Here is a 15,291-nt window from a genome sequence, read left to right as displayed (position 1 = left end):
GGGTATAACTGAAGTAATACTGCCCTGCTCTCTTGGTAGCATCTCTCTTCCACGTCCGTTTGTAACTTCTTTAAGAAAGTCCACACAGGGGCGCCTGGGGGGCTCAGTCGGTTAAGCGTCAACTTCGGCTCAAGGTCATGATCTCACAGTCCGTGAGTTGGAGCCCCACATCGGGATCTGTGCTGATAGCTCAGAGCCCGGAGCCTGCTTCAGATTCTCTGTCTCCCCCCACCCCCTCTCTCTCTGCCCTTCCCCACTCACTCTCGGTCTCTCTCTCAAAATAAAATAAAGACATAAAAAAATTTTTGAAAAGAAAGTCCACCCAGGTTTACATTGTCAACTGCCCCAAATTGAGCTTCAAAAAAACACAAACAAACAAAAAAGAAGAGCGGTAACTTTCCAAATGAGACCCTTTTCTAGATGAAACCTACTCCCTAGAAGCCAACAGGCCAAACATGCCCAGTTGCAGACAACAGATAAGGAAAACAGGTCCAGCTGGGAAATACCTCGGGCACACAATCAGACCCGGTTACTCTGCATCTGTGGATTTAAAGTGGTCGTCGTCCACAGTGGAATAGATGTGTCCCTCGTTGCTTAGAAAATCCACAGCTTGCCTAGAAAGAAAAAGACAGACAAAAACAGGCTTATTTTAAAACTGATGCAGAAGAAAGGAAACTGCCTTTTGGATATGGCCAAACACAGATTTTACTCATTCCCATTTTTTATCTTAGCTAAGACTTCACAGCCACTTTGTTCACAGCGCTCTGACACGGAGAAATATTAGTAAAATTGCAAGACTGAGACAACACACGGAGACAATGGCTATTACGCAGCCTTGGACTCCGCTCCCAAACTGTGTAGATGCAAGAAACCGGGGCCTAACTCACACGCCAGTGTAAGCAAACTGAAAGGAGAATCTTAAAAAAAAAATGTAGTCCAGCTTGCACATAAAATCTTCTAGCATAAACAGCTATTTTTAAAAGTTCCTCCTCCCTACCCACCCATCAACCCTCTAGCTCCCCCTCTGGGCAGTAAAGTTGCAGGACATAAAGGGAAGTTTCCAGAAAAGACAGGACACCTTCAAACCCTTCAAGGCCCTCAGGATCAGGGTCAGCAACATATGTAATAACAGTAATAATTTGTAGAATATCGACCACATGACAGTGATTCTGTACTTCACCATCACGAACTCTGAGACAGGAATTAAGATCTTCATTTTATTTGAATCAGGAAATGAAATTAGACCTGGGCCTTTCTTTTCTACATAAGCCTAGAGTATCCGCTGATTTATGGTTACTACTAAGTAACTATCGCAAGCACCAAAGTACTGTTTGCTTGATTAGTTCGCCAGAATCAGGAAGCTGCTTGTCTAACGTGAACTCAGAGCAAAGAGCACGGATGCTGGAGGGACCGCCCAGAGGGTCAGAGTCAGAGTCAGGGTCAGAAGCCAAATGCACTCTCCGCAGCGGGAAGAGGAACACCAATGGGGCTCTGTGCTCTGAGGACTGGGCGCTAAGGATCTCACTCCCCCAGACTGAATTCCATAAGAGGTCAAATTTATGTGGTCAGTTTTTGTCCAAAAGTACGGTCACCACACATCATGGGATTCATTACTTGCTGAATTAGCAAATGAATGAAGGATGGGACAGGTAGCATCATTTTTGTGAGTCCTCTTTCTCGCTTTCCGTCACCGAACAACTTCCCTTCTGTCGGTAAGATTGCAGCTGACAGTTTTGTTTTGTTAAACTCACTTCTCCGTTACCAGAAAACCCTAGTGAGGTCAAATGGGCAGAATTCTGGAGCCCCCCGCACCCGCCGATGGAAATCAAATACTCACTTTATCGAGGCTACAGGCATGTGCTGGAGCTGGTTCCTGAGATCCTGAAAGTTTAACCCTTCAGGTCTTGGACAAGCCTTAATCAAATTCAGCACCTGAAGAGTCAGATGAGAAAGATTTCAGCAACTACTCTGAATCAACTCCCTTATGTAAACCTGTGTCCCTTTATAACAGAGAAAGAAGTCAAGTACTTAGAAAGCCTCAGAATCATTAAGGAAGTAACAAATTGAGGACTCTCTGTGTCTTGAATTTTTGGAGCCACTCAGTGTTTACCTGGTTTTGAGCCACAGTGAGGCCATTTGCCGGCATGAAGCTATTCCCACCAAAGTTCCCTGCTTCGCTCATTCCTGGATGGTCGATTGGTGCTCTCCCTGCTAAGGGCTGAATTAAGAAAGAAGTTCGCAGCATGAGAACACTTAACCAACTTAAAAAACAGTCCTTGTTGTTATAAATAGCTCATTAATAAGCAGCCCACGAAAAAGAATGGAGGTAGTTTTGCCAGTAACGACCGCTTCCCTTGGAAGGGACGACTCCCATCATTAATAAGTGTTTCAGAGGAAGGTAGAGTGACCCCCGAAGCACATAATATCAGAGAAAGGTACCTCCTGGCTCATTCTTGTTTTTGCGATGTCGAGGGGAACCAGAGGAAAACTAGCACCGAGAAGAAAATTACCTGGAGGTTTGCTAGGATGGTGTCTTTCTCTGGTGCTGAATCACTTACACTTGCAGGCACGTATTCACTCACTCCCTTATTTTTCGGTATTCTTACCTTGCTCTTGACTTTAGTATTATTAAAGAAATTTTATTATCGAAGTATAGCTAACACACAATGTTATATTAGTTTCAGGTGCACAACATAGTGATTTGACAATTTTTTGCACTACTCACCGCTCACGATAACGTAGTCACCACCTGTCCTGGCACGATGTTACTACAGTATCACTGACTATATTCCCTCGCTGTGCTTCTCCTCTCTGTAACTGACTTTGTACTTTGTAACTGAAAGTTTGTAACTCTTACTTCCCCTTCACTCATTTTGCCCCTCTCCCCACCCCCCCACTCAAGCATCTGCAGTCACCCAGGCATGAGAAAAAAAAGTGCCCATCATGCTTTTGTTCTTTTTTTAGCGCCAAAGTCTTAAAAATATTAGACGACAATCATTGTTTCCATTTCCTGTCTTAGTCACTCCCCAGGCCACCACCATTTGGACTCTCACTAAATACAACTGGGGACACCTGGGTGGCTCGATCCAACTCTTGGATTCGGCTCAGGACAAGATCTCGCGGTTTGTGAGATCAAGCCCCGTGTTGGGCTCTGAACTGACAGCAGGGCAACTGCTTGGATCCTCTCTCTCTCTCCTCTCTCTTTGCCCCCCCCATCCTAGCTCTCTCAAAATAAATAAATAAACAAACTAAAACCCACACAAAACCCCAAGAAACTTTAAATATACCTCTGAAACGGTTCTCACCAAAATTAGTAATGACTCTTCAAGCAATATACCCAAGTCTCTCAGTCCGCTAACACCTGACTTCTCACAAAGACGTGATCATTCTCTTGAAATGTACCCCACCCTAGTCTTCTTGCTGGCACATTCTTCCAGTTCTCTACTTACTCAAACTATACCTTCTCAGTATCCTTTACCAGTTTTCTATCTCCCAAAAGGCTGATCGATCCCCCAGGATTCTATCCCAGACCTCCTAGGCCACAATTCCTTGTTCTCAGCCATTGACTGGATAAGTCCACCAAACTCTCTCTCACATACTTCCAAGTAAAATTACATCCTTCCCCAAACCTGCCTGACCTGCTCCATTCCAAACCCAAGGTCAGTAAACCCAACGCAATCCTGCAGACTTCAGTTGTCTGAGTCCACTTGCTCACCTCCCATAACCTGTCACCACAGCTGGTCACACAATCTTTGGTGTAGTTCAAGCCTAGTCTCCTCGCCCTGGCGGCATCTCAGCTGTTGGTCTGTGCTACTCCAGTCAACCCTTCTCTTTGCTCCCAAGTTAACAGCTTCCAAGCATGTCCCTCCTCAGCCAGGAAGCTGTCAGGTGGCTCCCCCTGCCTGCGGAAATAATATAAACCTAGACATTGAAGACCTACCACAGCTAGACGTCAACATCTCTATTCTATTCTTGACCGTTTCTTTTCACACACTTCCCTCCCCAGCTGCACCTGGACTTCTCGCCAGCTACAAACACGCCTCTGACCCGAACATGCTGTTCCCTGTCTGGAATGCTCTCCCCTCATCTGCCTCATAAACGCTGGTTTCTCATCCTTCAGGGACAACTTGACTGCCACTGCCTTTGCTGACCCTCTGACACCCCAAGCCAAGTTAGCCATGTTCTTCTTTCTTGGCTCTCACACTTCCTGGCCCGTTCCTTCTCAACAGCCATCATGATGTTCTCCTGTCACTTCCCTCCACAAGCCCCTCCGTCTTCACACATGCCTGGTGCAGTATGTGCCCAGGCTATGTTTAATCTACTGGAATAAATAAGGATGAGAAGATCAAATACACCAGGCACCATAACAGATATCAGAGCACTGTGGAAGTTCATTAGGAGAAATCCCATCCAGTCAGGAGATTCATTCATTTAATAAACATTCATTAAGTGCCTACTGCTTTGAGGTAATAAACAAAATTTGATCATGGTCCCTTGTTTTCAAGCTAGGTGCCTTCACGTTGCCTGCTGGTCAAACAGAAGCCTCACATTTTATGATCAAAGAACACTGACCTGAAGACGATTTCTTACCCAGATCCCCCGCATGAAGGGGTCTCATGTCCTGCTTCTGGCAGCCCCATCCTCAATTGAAAATCATTTTTATGATATATTTGATACATACATATATGTCATGAAGTATGATAATAAGATAAATACACTTAACTTTTTATTTTATTTAAAAAATTTTTTTAATGTTTTTTATTTATTTTTGAGAGACAGAGACAGTGCGAGCAGGAGAGGGTCATAAAGAGAAGGAGATACAGAATCTGAAGATAGGCTCCAGGCTCTGAGCTAGCTGTCAGCACAGAGCACGGTGCGGCGCTCGAACCCACGAACAGTGAGATCATGACCTGAGCCGAAGCGGATGCTTAACTGACTGAGCCACCCAGGCACCCCTACACTTTACTTTTTAAAAAAACTATTTATGTTTAAGTAATCTCTATATCCAATGTGGGGCCTGAACTCATGACCTCAAGATCAAGATCTATGTTTCTAAATGGAACAGGAGACCTCTCCCATCACCTTCCTTGACTTCAGGGCAGCATTCTACAGTTGACTGACACTTCCTCCTTCCTAAAGATACTCTTTCCAGAATCTTCTACAGAATCACATTTCCTGGCTTCCTCCTGCCCAATTCGCAACTTCTTTGACTTCCACTAGCTCCTTTTCTCCAAATTTCTAAAGATTAGTGTGTCCATGGGGTGCTGGGGTGGCTCAGTCAGTTAAGCGGCTGGCTTTGGCTCAGGTCATGATCTCACGGTTCGTGGGTTCAAGCCCCACGTCAGGCTCTGTGCTGACAGCTAGCTCAGAGACTGGAACCTGCTTCGGATTCTGTGTCTCCCTCTCTCTATGACTCTCCCCTTCTCATGCTGTCTCTCTCTGTCTCTCAAAAATAAATTAAAAACAAAAACAAAAACAAACATTAAGATTAGTGTGTCCGAGAGTTCAGGTCTCTGACCGCTCAACTCCCTAGTTGTCTCACCTAATCCAAGGCTTTAAATACCACCTACACGACCACCCCCAAGTTCTACCTCTAGCCCTGACCTCTCCCCTTGGATCCCAGTTCTACATATTCAACCATCCATTCTGTTCTCCATTTGGATATTGCACCGGCACCTCATACTTGGGAAGTCCAAATAGAACTCGGGATCTTTACTTCCAAATTTGCTGGCTTCACCTGGTTCCTGAAGCCCCAAACTTAGAAGTCATCTTCAAACCCTCCCTCTTTATCACCAGTCTGTAACTCACCAAGAAGTCCGTCCGCTCTACCTCCACGGTAGGTCAGAATCCAACCACTCCTCACCCCGGCTCCTACCATTCCCAAATCAATTCTGTTGTCATTTTTAGAGCCCCTTAATCTGCATTCCATACAACAGCCCAGCCCAAGTGAATTTTTAAAAAGACCAACTGAGCCAGCCAGGCACCCCTAGATACTCTGAGGACATTCTAATACAAGAATCAATAAACCCGTTGTGTGGTCCTAGATGGACTAGCCGAATGGAATTCACACAGCGGAAAATAATGTTGAGAAATTTCAATATGCAGCAAGAAAAATAAATTCGGGGCCAAAATAATGGTACATAATGTTTCCTATTCAGCCAACAGGTTAGAGGAAAAGCAGTAAAATACATCCTGGTGGGTTTTTTTTTAAATGAATATAATCCTAGAGCCAAGTGCTCAGCCTATAATTCTATGTCTACACTTGAAGGTGGTCTTAGGCCTCAGGCTTCCAAGTCAGTGAGGTCAGAGGGACTTGTAACTCTGAGGGAAACAGGAGTGCTTCCTTTGGAATAAAATAACACGGCAAAGCTCACAGAGAAAACTGTTCTGAGGACAGAGTGCAGCCTTTCTTCTGGCTCAACCTTCAAAATGCCAAGAAAATCAAAGGCGCGGCACAGAATCTGTCTATGTTCTTTCAGAGAAGCGGAAACATTCGGAGAGTAAGTCGCTCACCTGGTTGCTCGCTTTGCTCAGGATCATGTGTGCATTGACCACTTCCAGAATATGTGTGGTGAACTCGTTCATATCCTCCAGAGGCATGATCTTAAAGGCTACCAGGCTTTTTTTGTTCTAGTAAAATAAAGAGAAGACGTAAATAAAGCACGAGCACAATCGTATCAACTTCAGGTTAAAACGCTGTGGCCCTTTTCTTGGTTTTATTTGGCCAAAATGGAGAGAACATGTTACATACTTCAAAGTTTTAACTTAAGGTTAATCCGGATATAATCATTAATGGGAGACAAGACCCAAAGCCAGAGCTCAGAGTTGTTCGGTGACTTGCCCGAGGCTACACAACCAAGCTGAGTACAGTCTGACCGCGAATCCTGTGTCCCCCCCCCCCCACACCTTGTACCCCTAGTGGAGGTCACAGGTGACGGGCAGGGACCCCAGTCTCTACCATTCTGTTAGTTTCGTATTATGGTAGACACCCGTTATTTCTCTTTGAAGAGAATAATGAAATAATGTCAGTCTAACTACCATTTAATATAAAGACTTGGTTCAAGATGAAGTATCCTAAGCTCAGGCATGAATCCAGAAATTGCTTCATGCAAATATATTTGAACTAGGATTTTTTTCTGACTTTACCTGAAAAGATCGCAGATGGCCAGCCACTTTCACATACGTTTCTGGAGGAACCACTGTGTTTTCACTGCTGGCATCCTGAGAGATAATACAAACACATCACCCTAAGGTTTTAGGATGTGGGTGAAACTCGGAAACTGCTAAATTATAAGGGCGCCTGGATGGCTCAGTCAGGTGAATCCAACTTCGGCTCAGGTCATGATCTCGTGGTCGGTGGGTTCATGCTCTCCATCAGGCTCTGTGCTGATGACAGCTCAAAACCTGAAGCCTGCTTTGGATTCTGTGTCTCCTTCTCTCTCTGCTCCTCTCCTGCATGCACTCCGTCCCTCTCTTTCTCTCTCTCAAAACATAAACATTTAAAAAAAAAAAAAAGAAAAGAAAAACTGCTTGGGGCTCCCGGGGGGCTCGGCTGAGTGTCCAGCTTCAGCTTAGGTCCTGATCTCACAGTTGGTGGGTTCAAGCCCTGTTGACAGTGTGTAGCGTGCTTGGGATTCTCTCTCCCCCTTGCTCCCGTGTTCTCTCTCTCTCTCTCAAAATAAGTAAATTAAAAATATACATATATTAAAAAAGAAATAATTATGCACTCTTGTCCAAATGTTCTTGGGCACACAACTTAACTGGTGGATATACCAGTTATTATCAACGTAGCAATTCTACTTCTAGGAAATTGGGAAGAATTAAGAACATGCATTTAGATTTAGCTTTAAATGCAGCTCTTTACCTTGAGGTTGTGAGTTCAGGCCTCATGTTGGGTGTAGAGATTACGTAAAACTTAAAAAAAATTTAGCCTTAAGAATACGCATGCGGCATCGTTTAGAAGACTAAAAAACTGAAAACCACCTAAATAGCCAACAGTCATGCATTTATATAATGGCATACTTCGCACAATTACAGGTGATAATGTAGAACTTTTTTTTGTTTATTTTTGTGTGCGTGCGAGGGCGGGCACAGAAGCAGGGGTGGGGGCAGAGAAAGAGAGAAATAGAGAGAGAGAGGTTGACACAGAATCCAAAGCAGGCTCCAGGCTCTGAGCTGTCAGCATAGTCAGACGTAGAACCCACACACTGTGAGCTAAAGTCAGACCTTAACCAACAAGTTTATTTTTTTCAGATAGACACAGCGAGTCGTGAGGGAGAGAGAGAGTATGAGAGAATCGCTGTGCTAACAGCACAGAGCCTGACGTGGGGCTCAAACTCATGAAACTGTGAGATCATGACCTGAGCTGAAACCGTGAGTCAAACACTTAACTGTCTGAGCCATCTAGCCACCCCACCACCTTTTTTTTTTTTTTTAGAGAGTGAGCGTGACAGAGAAAGCACGTGCACATGAGCGGGGAAGAGGGGCCGAGGGAGAATCTCAAGAAGGCGCTGTGCTCAGTGTGGAGCCTGACGCTAGGCTTGGTCTCACAACCGTGAGACCATTACCTGAACGGAAACCAAGAGTCAGACTCTTCACCAACCGAGCCCTCAAGGCGCCCCTAATTCTTCATTATTATAAGCAATGTTATGATCAAGATTCTTACAGCTGAATCTTGGCACACATCTTTAATTATTTCCTTACTGTAAACCTCTAGCAGTGGAGAGCTAGGTCAACATCATGATGGATGTTCTTGATCACCGGCTGATTTTTGAGGTAGGTTTTACCAATTTATACTCAAATCATCAAGGTAGGATGGTATCCATTTCCCCAGAGAAACAGGGACAATTCATTCAACGGATATTTAGTAAATGCTAAGTGCTAAAGGCACTGTGTTTGCTAGTACTCTTACCAGAAGTGGACATTCTTTTTTTTTTTCTATGCTAATTTAATAAGTTAAAAATGGTACATTAATGTTTATTAAACCTGCCTGTTTTCATTGCAAGTTATATTTCATCTTTTATGAATCACCTGTGCATTTTCTTTGCCCATTTTTCTAAGATGTGGTTTTGTTTGTTGCTTTGTAATAGCCTTTATAATTAATTAAAATTTTTCAATGTTTTATTGTGTCACAAAAAAATTTTCCCACTCATTTAAACAATATTTCCCGAGGGCCCACTATGTAGTACTGTTCTAGGTGAGGGGGATACAGTGTGCCCATGATAAAAATCCCTGTTCGAAAAACCAAATAACAACGGGGAAAAAAACCCAACCCTGCTTTCGTGTTTACATTCTAGTGCCTCCTGTCACTTCCCTTTTAACTTTGCTTCTAAGTATAGTCAAGTTTAGAACATTTGAAACTTTCATGAAACCAAATGGACTAACCTTTCATTTGAGGGCCTCCGCTTTTGCTATCTTGCCTGTAAATTACTCTTACGGTAAGAAATTAAACAGTGAGACGAGAAAGAGTTCAACATCTCCAAGGCCCCAAAGCAACTGCTTACATCTGTGTCAACCCACTGGCGGACATCCATGGGCGCAGCCGTCATGTCATCCACTTTGTACACGATGTTGGTCGGGGCCTTCTCCGCGTGGCGGATGACACCCACAATAGTGACCTAGATCAGAAGGGGAAACAAAGTTTGGTTTTCCCGGAAATGAGATCGGAAGGGGAAAACGAAGTTTGCCTTTCCCGGAAATGAAAACAACATTTATGGATTTGTAAATAAGTTCTATTTCATTCTTCAGATGATTAAGGGCCTCTCCCACAAATCGCTTTACTCACCTGTGAAATCTCTACATTCCCAATTCTGAACACTTCGTCAACCAAGGTGGCAGAGAGCAGCTGGGATATGGTGCAGGGCACGATGTGCTGGGCTCGGGCTCTCTGCCAAGAAAAAGGACGCGTAAATCCAATTAAGGAAATAACAATCCCCGTTCATTAACACCTTGTATGTGCCAAGCACTTTACACGTATCATCACGCTGAATCTTCAGAATGAGTCTCATTATTCTTGCTTCGCAGAGGTGGAAACCAAGTTATACAGCTAACAAATTCCACACTTTGGAATCCAAACTGGGTTTGTTGGACTCCAAAGCTCCTGACCGATGGAGAAGTCTGTGGGACACTAGGGATGCACCAAAATGAACAGGCCACACAGAGTGGGACAACCTAAGGAAGGATGACCTGCTTCCAAAACAAAACTTCAACTCCAGTTTAAGAACAAAGGCAAGCTGGAGCTGGCTGCTCAAGGTCACCAATGACGTGAGATGGTATTTGGAAGGGGCTTGAGAAGTGGCCCGAGGAGACAGAACTTTGGAATTGCTCTAAGGCTTGTGACAAAATGTAAGAAAATGTTAGAGGTATAGCTTCCTTAAGAACAGATGTTCTGACAATCAAATGGGAGTCCTGGGGAAAATGGGCTAAGGGTTTGGCCACACTGGACACGTTAAAGGCAAAGGACAGGATGTGCTGGGCAGAAGACGGTCAAAGTGAGGACACCGAAATCCCATCTAAAAGCAGCCTACCGACGGTGTAAACTGATGGTCACCTACCAATGGCCAGGGCTTGTCTCGTGGCATAAAGAGGAGAAAAATGGGATTCGATGTGCTCGCAACCCAGTCCTACCTCACAGAGGCAGGGATGGAAATCACAAACCTCGTCTCGGTATAGTATAGAAAGAGACGCACTATGTGAGATCCCAGAAAAACATACCGGCACCTTCCAGAGGTAGCATCTGGGCTCTACCTTGAAGTAGGGAAACTCTGACAGTGAAAAAACAGTGAGTAAGGGAAGGGCATTACAGGCTAAGGGTAAATATGCACTCTTGCAAATTCACAAGGGAACTAAGTACAAGGAAGAAAATGCACGTGGATTAGAGACCAGTTCTTCCCGTCAGAAATCAACCATGCCAGAGCTGTTCTACATGTAAGACAGAAAAAAATGGACTCTGGGCATTCATGGACTTAGAAGTTGCAGTTTTGTCCTGAAGGTCCATACAATTCTAGTCACATTTCCTTCTGTGGAAGCACAGTTTTGAATGGGGAGACTTGCCAGGACGCCATAGAGCAAGTGCCTCCAACTACCCGCACACGTCACAAAAGGCGTGTTAAGCGGGAGGGTTTAGATTAGGGCTCTATCACTCGGGAGCAGTGTGTCCTTGGTCATGTTTTTCAACTCACTGTATCTTAGTTTTCTTATCTGTAAAACTAGGAATGATAAAAATCCTGAAAATTAAGAATATGGTGAAGTACCTAGACTAATATCTGGCACACTATAAGCACTCAAAAAATGTTAGCAATTACTTAAAATATTTTTTTCTTGTGTTTGTTTATGTTTGAGACAGACAGAGCATGAGCGGGGAATAGGCAGTAAGAGAGGGAGACACAGGATCCGAAGCAGGCTCCAGGCTCTGAGCTGTCAGCACAGAGCCCGATGTGGGGTTTGCACTCATGAACTGTGAGATCATGGACTGAGCCAAAGTCGGATGCTTAACCAATGGAGCGACCCAGGTGCCCCCCCAAAATTTTAGCAGTTATTATGTGAGCTAGTGTATCTTGCTGTTTATATCTGCAACAGCTTTTAATAAGGATGTGAAGGAATCAGCGATGTTTTTCTGTTTTACTTTATGGTGTTTTATAGCTGAGGTTACATGTGATATTAGCACCTCTTCTGTGAAACGAGAAGATCTACCTTTCAAATTGTAAACAAAACACACTGTATATAAAAATGCTAATATCGATCTCTACGTGAAGTATGTACTCAATAAATATTCCTTAGGTAAAAAGAAGTTGTATATGGGTCATGACTGAGATGTTGGTAATACCTTCAAATTCATCTCCAACCACGGGTATTTCTTGTTTTTTTAACAAGCACATATTATGTGCCAGGAATTGTTTACAAGGAGTTCCTGGTTTGTTCCAAAGAGATTCACAGAGAATGTGCCAGCGCAAGTCTGTTTAATTAATTGATTAATTTTTAATTTCTTTTTAACATTTATTCATTTTTGAGAGATAGAGCGTAAGTGGGGTTAGGCAGAGAGAGAGAGAAGGAGACACAGAATGCGAAGCAGGCTCCAGGCTCTGAGCTGTCAGCAGAGTCCACTGTGGGGCTTGAACTCACGAACTGTGAGATCATGACCTGAGCCGAAGTTGGACGCTTTATGGACTGAGCCACCCAGGTGCCCCAACAAGTATGCTAAATTTAAAGAAGAATTATTTTCTACTTGACTACAAACTATAGGTTACTCTGGATAGTGCTGTATGAAACCATCTTTAAGAAGAAAACATGATCAGTACTGAAAATTTCACACGACTCAATAAAACGTAACAGGATTATAGCAGACAAGAAACATTGTGGACAGGGCGATTATCTCATTTCCTGTGGAAAAAACACTGGGGTGAAACACAAGATCTGAGTTTGAGTCTCCAGCTTCTAACCATCATCCCTCTCTGAAAAGTTGTCTAGGGGTCCTGAGATAAAAATTCTATCACCTGGAATGAAGAAAAATAGTTAAGCTCAGAAAAGATAAAAACTAACATTCTATCTTTTGTATCCTCCTTCACAACCTCAATGAAGACAAAGAGTACAGGAGTCCCCTCTGGTCTTCGTGGGAATAAAAAAATTTCAGGACAGAGAAACTGCTTACGAGAGTCTGGATTTGCTCAGCATCACGTGTGCACAGTCTAGTTCCGTTTACTTACTAGCTACATAACCTTAGTCCCTTAATCTCCTAGAGCCTCTGTTGCCCAATGGAGTAAACAATAAGCATGTTATGGGATTATATGACATAATTTGTATGAAAAAGATAAAGCAATGTCAAATGTTGGTAATTAGCAGTGAATTCTGTCCCACCGACACACCCCTCTCAATTAATAGTTTAGGTGAAAGCTTATCAACCCGTACAAAAAAACCAGAGAACTTTCTAATATTGAATCTTAAGCCCACATGTGAATGACACTTAGAGAGTGCCCAAATCAACCTTGGATTTAAAGGATGAAATCAACAGTTGTTAAATGCACACTAGAGGCGCCTGAGTGGCTCAGTCCGTTAAGCGTCCAACTTCGGGTTGGGTCATGATCTCGCAGTTGGTGAGGTTGAGCCCTGCATCGGGTTCCGTGCTGACAGCTCGGAGCCTGGAGCCTGGAGCCTGTTTCAGATTCTGTGTCTCCCGCTCTCTCTAACCCTCCCCTGCTCACACTCTCTCTCAAAAATAAACATTAAAATTTTTTTTAAAAAACATACACACTCATTCCTGAAAGAGTGAATAGCAAGCAGTTGGACAGCTTTTTACAGATCGCTTTCCTATATTACCTCTATTCTCAGAACCGCCCTGCGATATTAGTACCAGTACCACTTATCAGATGAGAAAAACCAAGGGCCACAAGGTTCAAGTTGCTGCATTAAAGTCACGGCCAGTTAAAAGTTGATTCTCGACACTATGTATTCAGGCTCCATCACTCATGTCTTTTTTAATAAAAATATCTGGGACCATTTATTAAAAGGGACTATAAGACAGGTACTTTATACATACCACAATATTGAGTCTCACAACAACCTTGTAAATATTAATCCTATGTGATTCCTGGGGTTAAGAAATTTGTCCAAGGAGACCCTGTAAGTAGTGTCAGAGCAACAGGAGAACACAGATCCACCTGACTTCCAACACCATTCTCTCTCCACCATTTTTTATCATTTCATTACGTTTAATTAAAAAAAAAAATTCAAATACAGGAAGGCAAAATAGGCTATTAATAGCAGTTCAGTTTGTCTACAAGTCTGATTCATCAGTAAACCTCGAAATAAGGCCAAATGAACAGTGGAAGAGAAATTAAGAGAAACTTCATTTTTTAAACCTACAGCACTTAATTGCAACACTCGGTATGACAGTAATTGGTAATTTACCAATCAATCAGTTCATGTTTAACACCTTTCATCGCAGACATTTTCGCTGAGGGTTGAGTTAGGAGTTTCAGGACAGAATGAAATAAAACGAACCGGTCTTTCAACCTACTGATTTCTTTTCGGCCTGTGAAGGTGTCGGCGATCCGAAGCCCCCCGGGGACTGGGTGTAGCCGCCGCCGACTGTGCCAAAGGAGGAGGTGCTATAGCTTTCAGGCCCGCCTGGTTTTAAACAACAGTATTAAAACCTGTGCTGCTTCCCAAGCCTCGGAACAGCCCACCGCTCCCTTCACGCTTCACCCCAAGGCCAACCACTCCCAGCGTCGCCCTGTTCTTCCCCACTATCTTGCCCCGGGCCCCCGCCCCCTGCCCCCTGCCCACCCCGTCCTTCCCCAACTCCCACAGCCACACGCCTGCCCGATCCCCGCCCTCTTGCTAATTCCTCCTTGCGACTCTTATCCTTACTAAACCACATCTTGGTCACGATTGCTTCAGGAGAGAGGCCCAGAAGATTCCCGACCAGTGGGGTGGCGGGGCTTCTCGGAGCCCTGTTTCGGCCGCCGCGCTATATCTACATCGCGTGAGTGCCGCAAACGCCTTCCCGCGAAGGACGGAGCCAATCGGCGTCCAGAACGCTTCTTGCTTAAGCCAATCAACGCTCACGAACTCCACGTTCTTCCTGTCTTCTCCGGCCCGGCTTAAGAAAACACGCCCTGCGCTAATGGGGGCCCGAAGCCTCTGCGGCCATTTTTACTAAGGGCAAAACACGATGCGAAAGCGGAAGCAACGAGCAGAAAGAAGCTCATAGGGCGGTATCTCAAGAAAACAACCAAGCAAATTGATAATTCCCTATCTCAGGCTGTATAATCCCACCCCCGCCAGACGAGCGGCGCTTTACATCACTTCCTTGGTTAGGCGTCCTCCTGTTCCCGCCAAACTCTCACCAATCGGACGACGCTGTACTCTACAGAACTCTGGCCTCAGCGACTCAGCCTCGCCGTGTTGCGGCGCTTGCGCACCGGGGACCTTGCCTCACCAGCTTCACAGCCATCTGTTGGGGTAGCTAGTTGCTTTTTTAAGAAGCCAAGTACGTTTCTCCTGTCGGCCTTCCGTCGTCCTGATTTTCCCCAGGGAGGCTCTAAGGAGCTTACACTCTTCCCCAGGACAGCCTTGCAAAAGATCTGAAGATGGCATTCTGCTCCCGCCCCCATCCTCACCCCAGCCTAATACACCTCTGCATCCCCGGTTGTTTAACCAGTTCTTCATATAGCTTTGTCTGTCCCTTCTGTAGAGAGGGGGAACGCGTCTGTGAGTTCCTTCCTCGAAGAATCACTAGGTTGTTAAATTCCAGCACACCTCGCCTACGTGATAGGAAGTATTTAGTGTTGCGCC

At 44.5% G+C, this 15,291-nt stretch overlaps 1 protein-coding gene across 1 annotated transcript; it reads right to left on the bottom strand.

The window, feature by feature from the left end:
• Nucleotides 1-302: 302 nt before the first annotated feature.
• On the bottom strand, nucleotides 303-14,494 carry RPA2 (replication protein A2). The gene is made up of 9 exons (XM_029948978.1): nucleotides 14,365-14,494; nucleotides 14,012-14,121; nucleotides 9,785-9,886; nucleotides 9,504-9,617; nucleotides 7,147-7,221; nucleotides 6,514-6,630; nucleotides 2,111-2,218; nucleotides 1,838-1,932; nucleotides 303-614 (listed from the first exon to the last, which is right to left on the bottom strand). The coding sequence occupies exons 1-9, from the start codon at nucleotides 14,372-14,374 to the stop codon at nucleotides 530-532; spliced, it is 816 nt and encodes a 271-aa protein (XP_029804838.1). The 5' UTR covers nucleotides 14,375-14,494; the 3' UTR covers nucleotides 303-529.
• Between the last annotated feature and the right edge of the window lie 797 nt (nucleotides 14,495-15,291).

The sequence above is a fragment of the Suricata suricatta genome, chromosome 8 (assembly GCF_006229205.1).
Source record: "Suricata suricatta isolate VVHF042 chromosome 8, meerkat_22Aug2017_6uvM2_HiC, whole genome shotgun sequence".
NCBI classification, from domain to species: Eukaryota; Metazoa; Chordata; class Mammalia; order Carnivora; family Herpestidae; genus Suricata; species Suricata suricatta.
This window is presented reverse-complemented; position numbering and strand designations above follow the sequence as displayed.

What these genes read in the sequence shown, in the direction of transcription:
- RPA2 (XM_029948978.1), bottom strand. An exon ending in TGAGCAAAGCGAGCAACCAG is followed by an intron (nt 2,219 to 6,513) that starts GTGAGCGACTTA and finishes TTCTTAATTCAG; the next exon opens with CCCTTAGCAGGGAGAGCACC. An exon ending in TCACTGTGGCTCAAAACCAG is followed by an intron (nt 1,933 to 2,110) that starts GTAAACACTGAG and finishes CTGACTCTTCAG; the next exon opens with GTGCTGAATTTGATTAAGGC.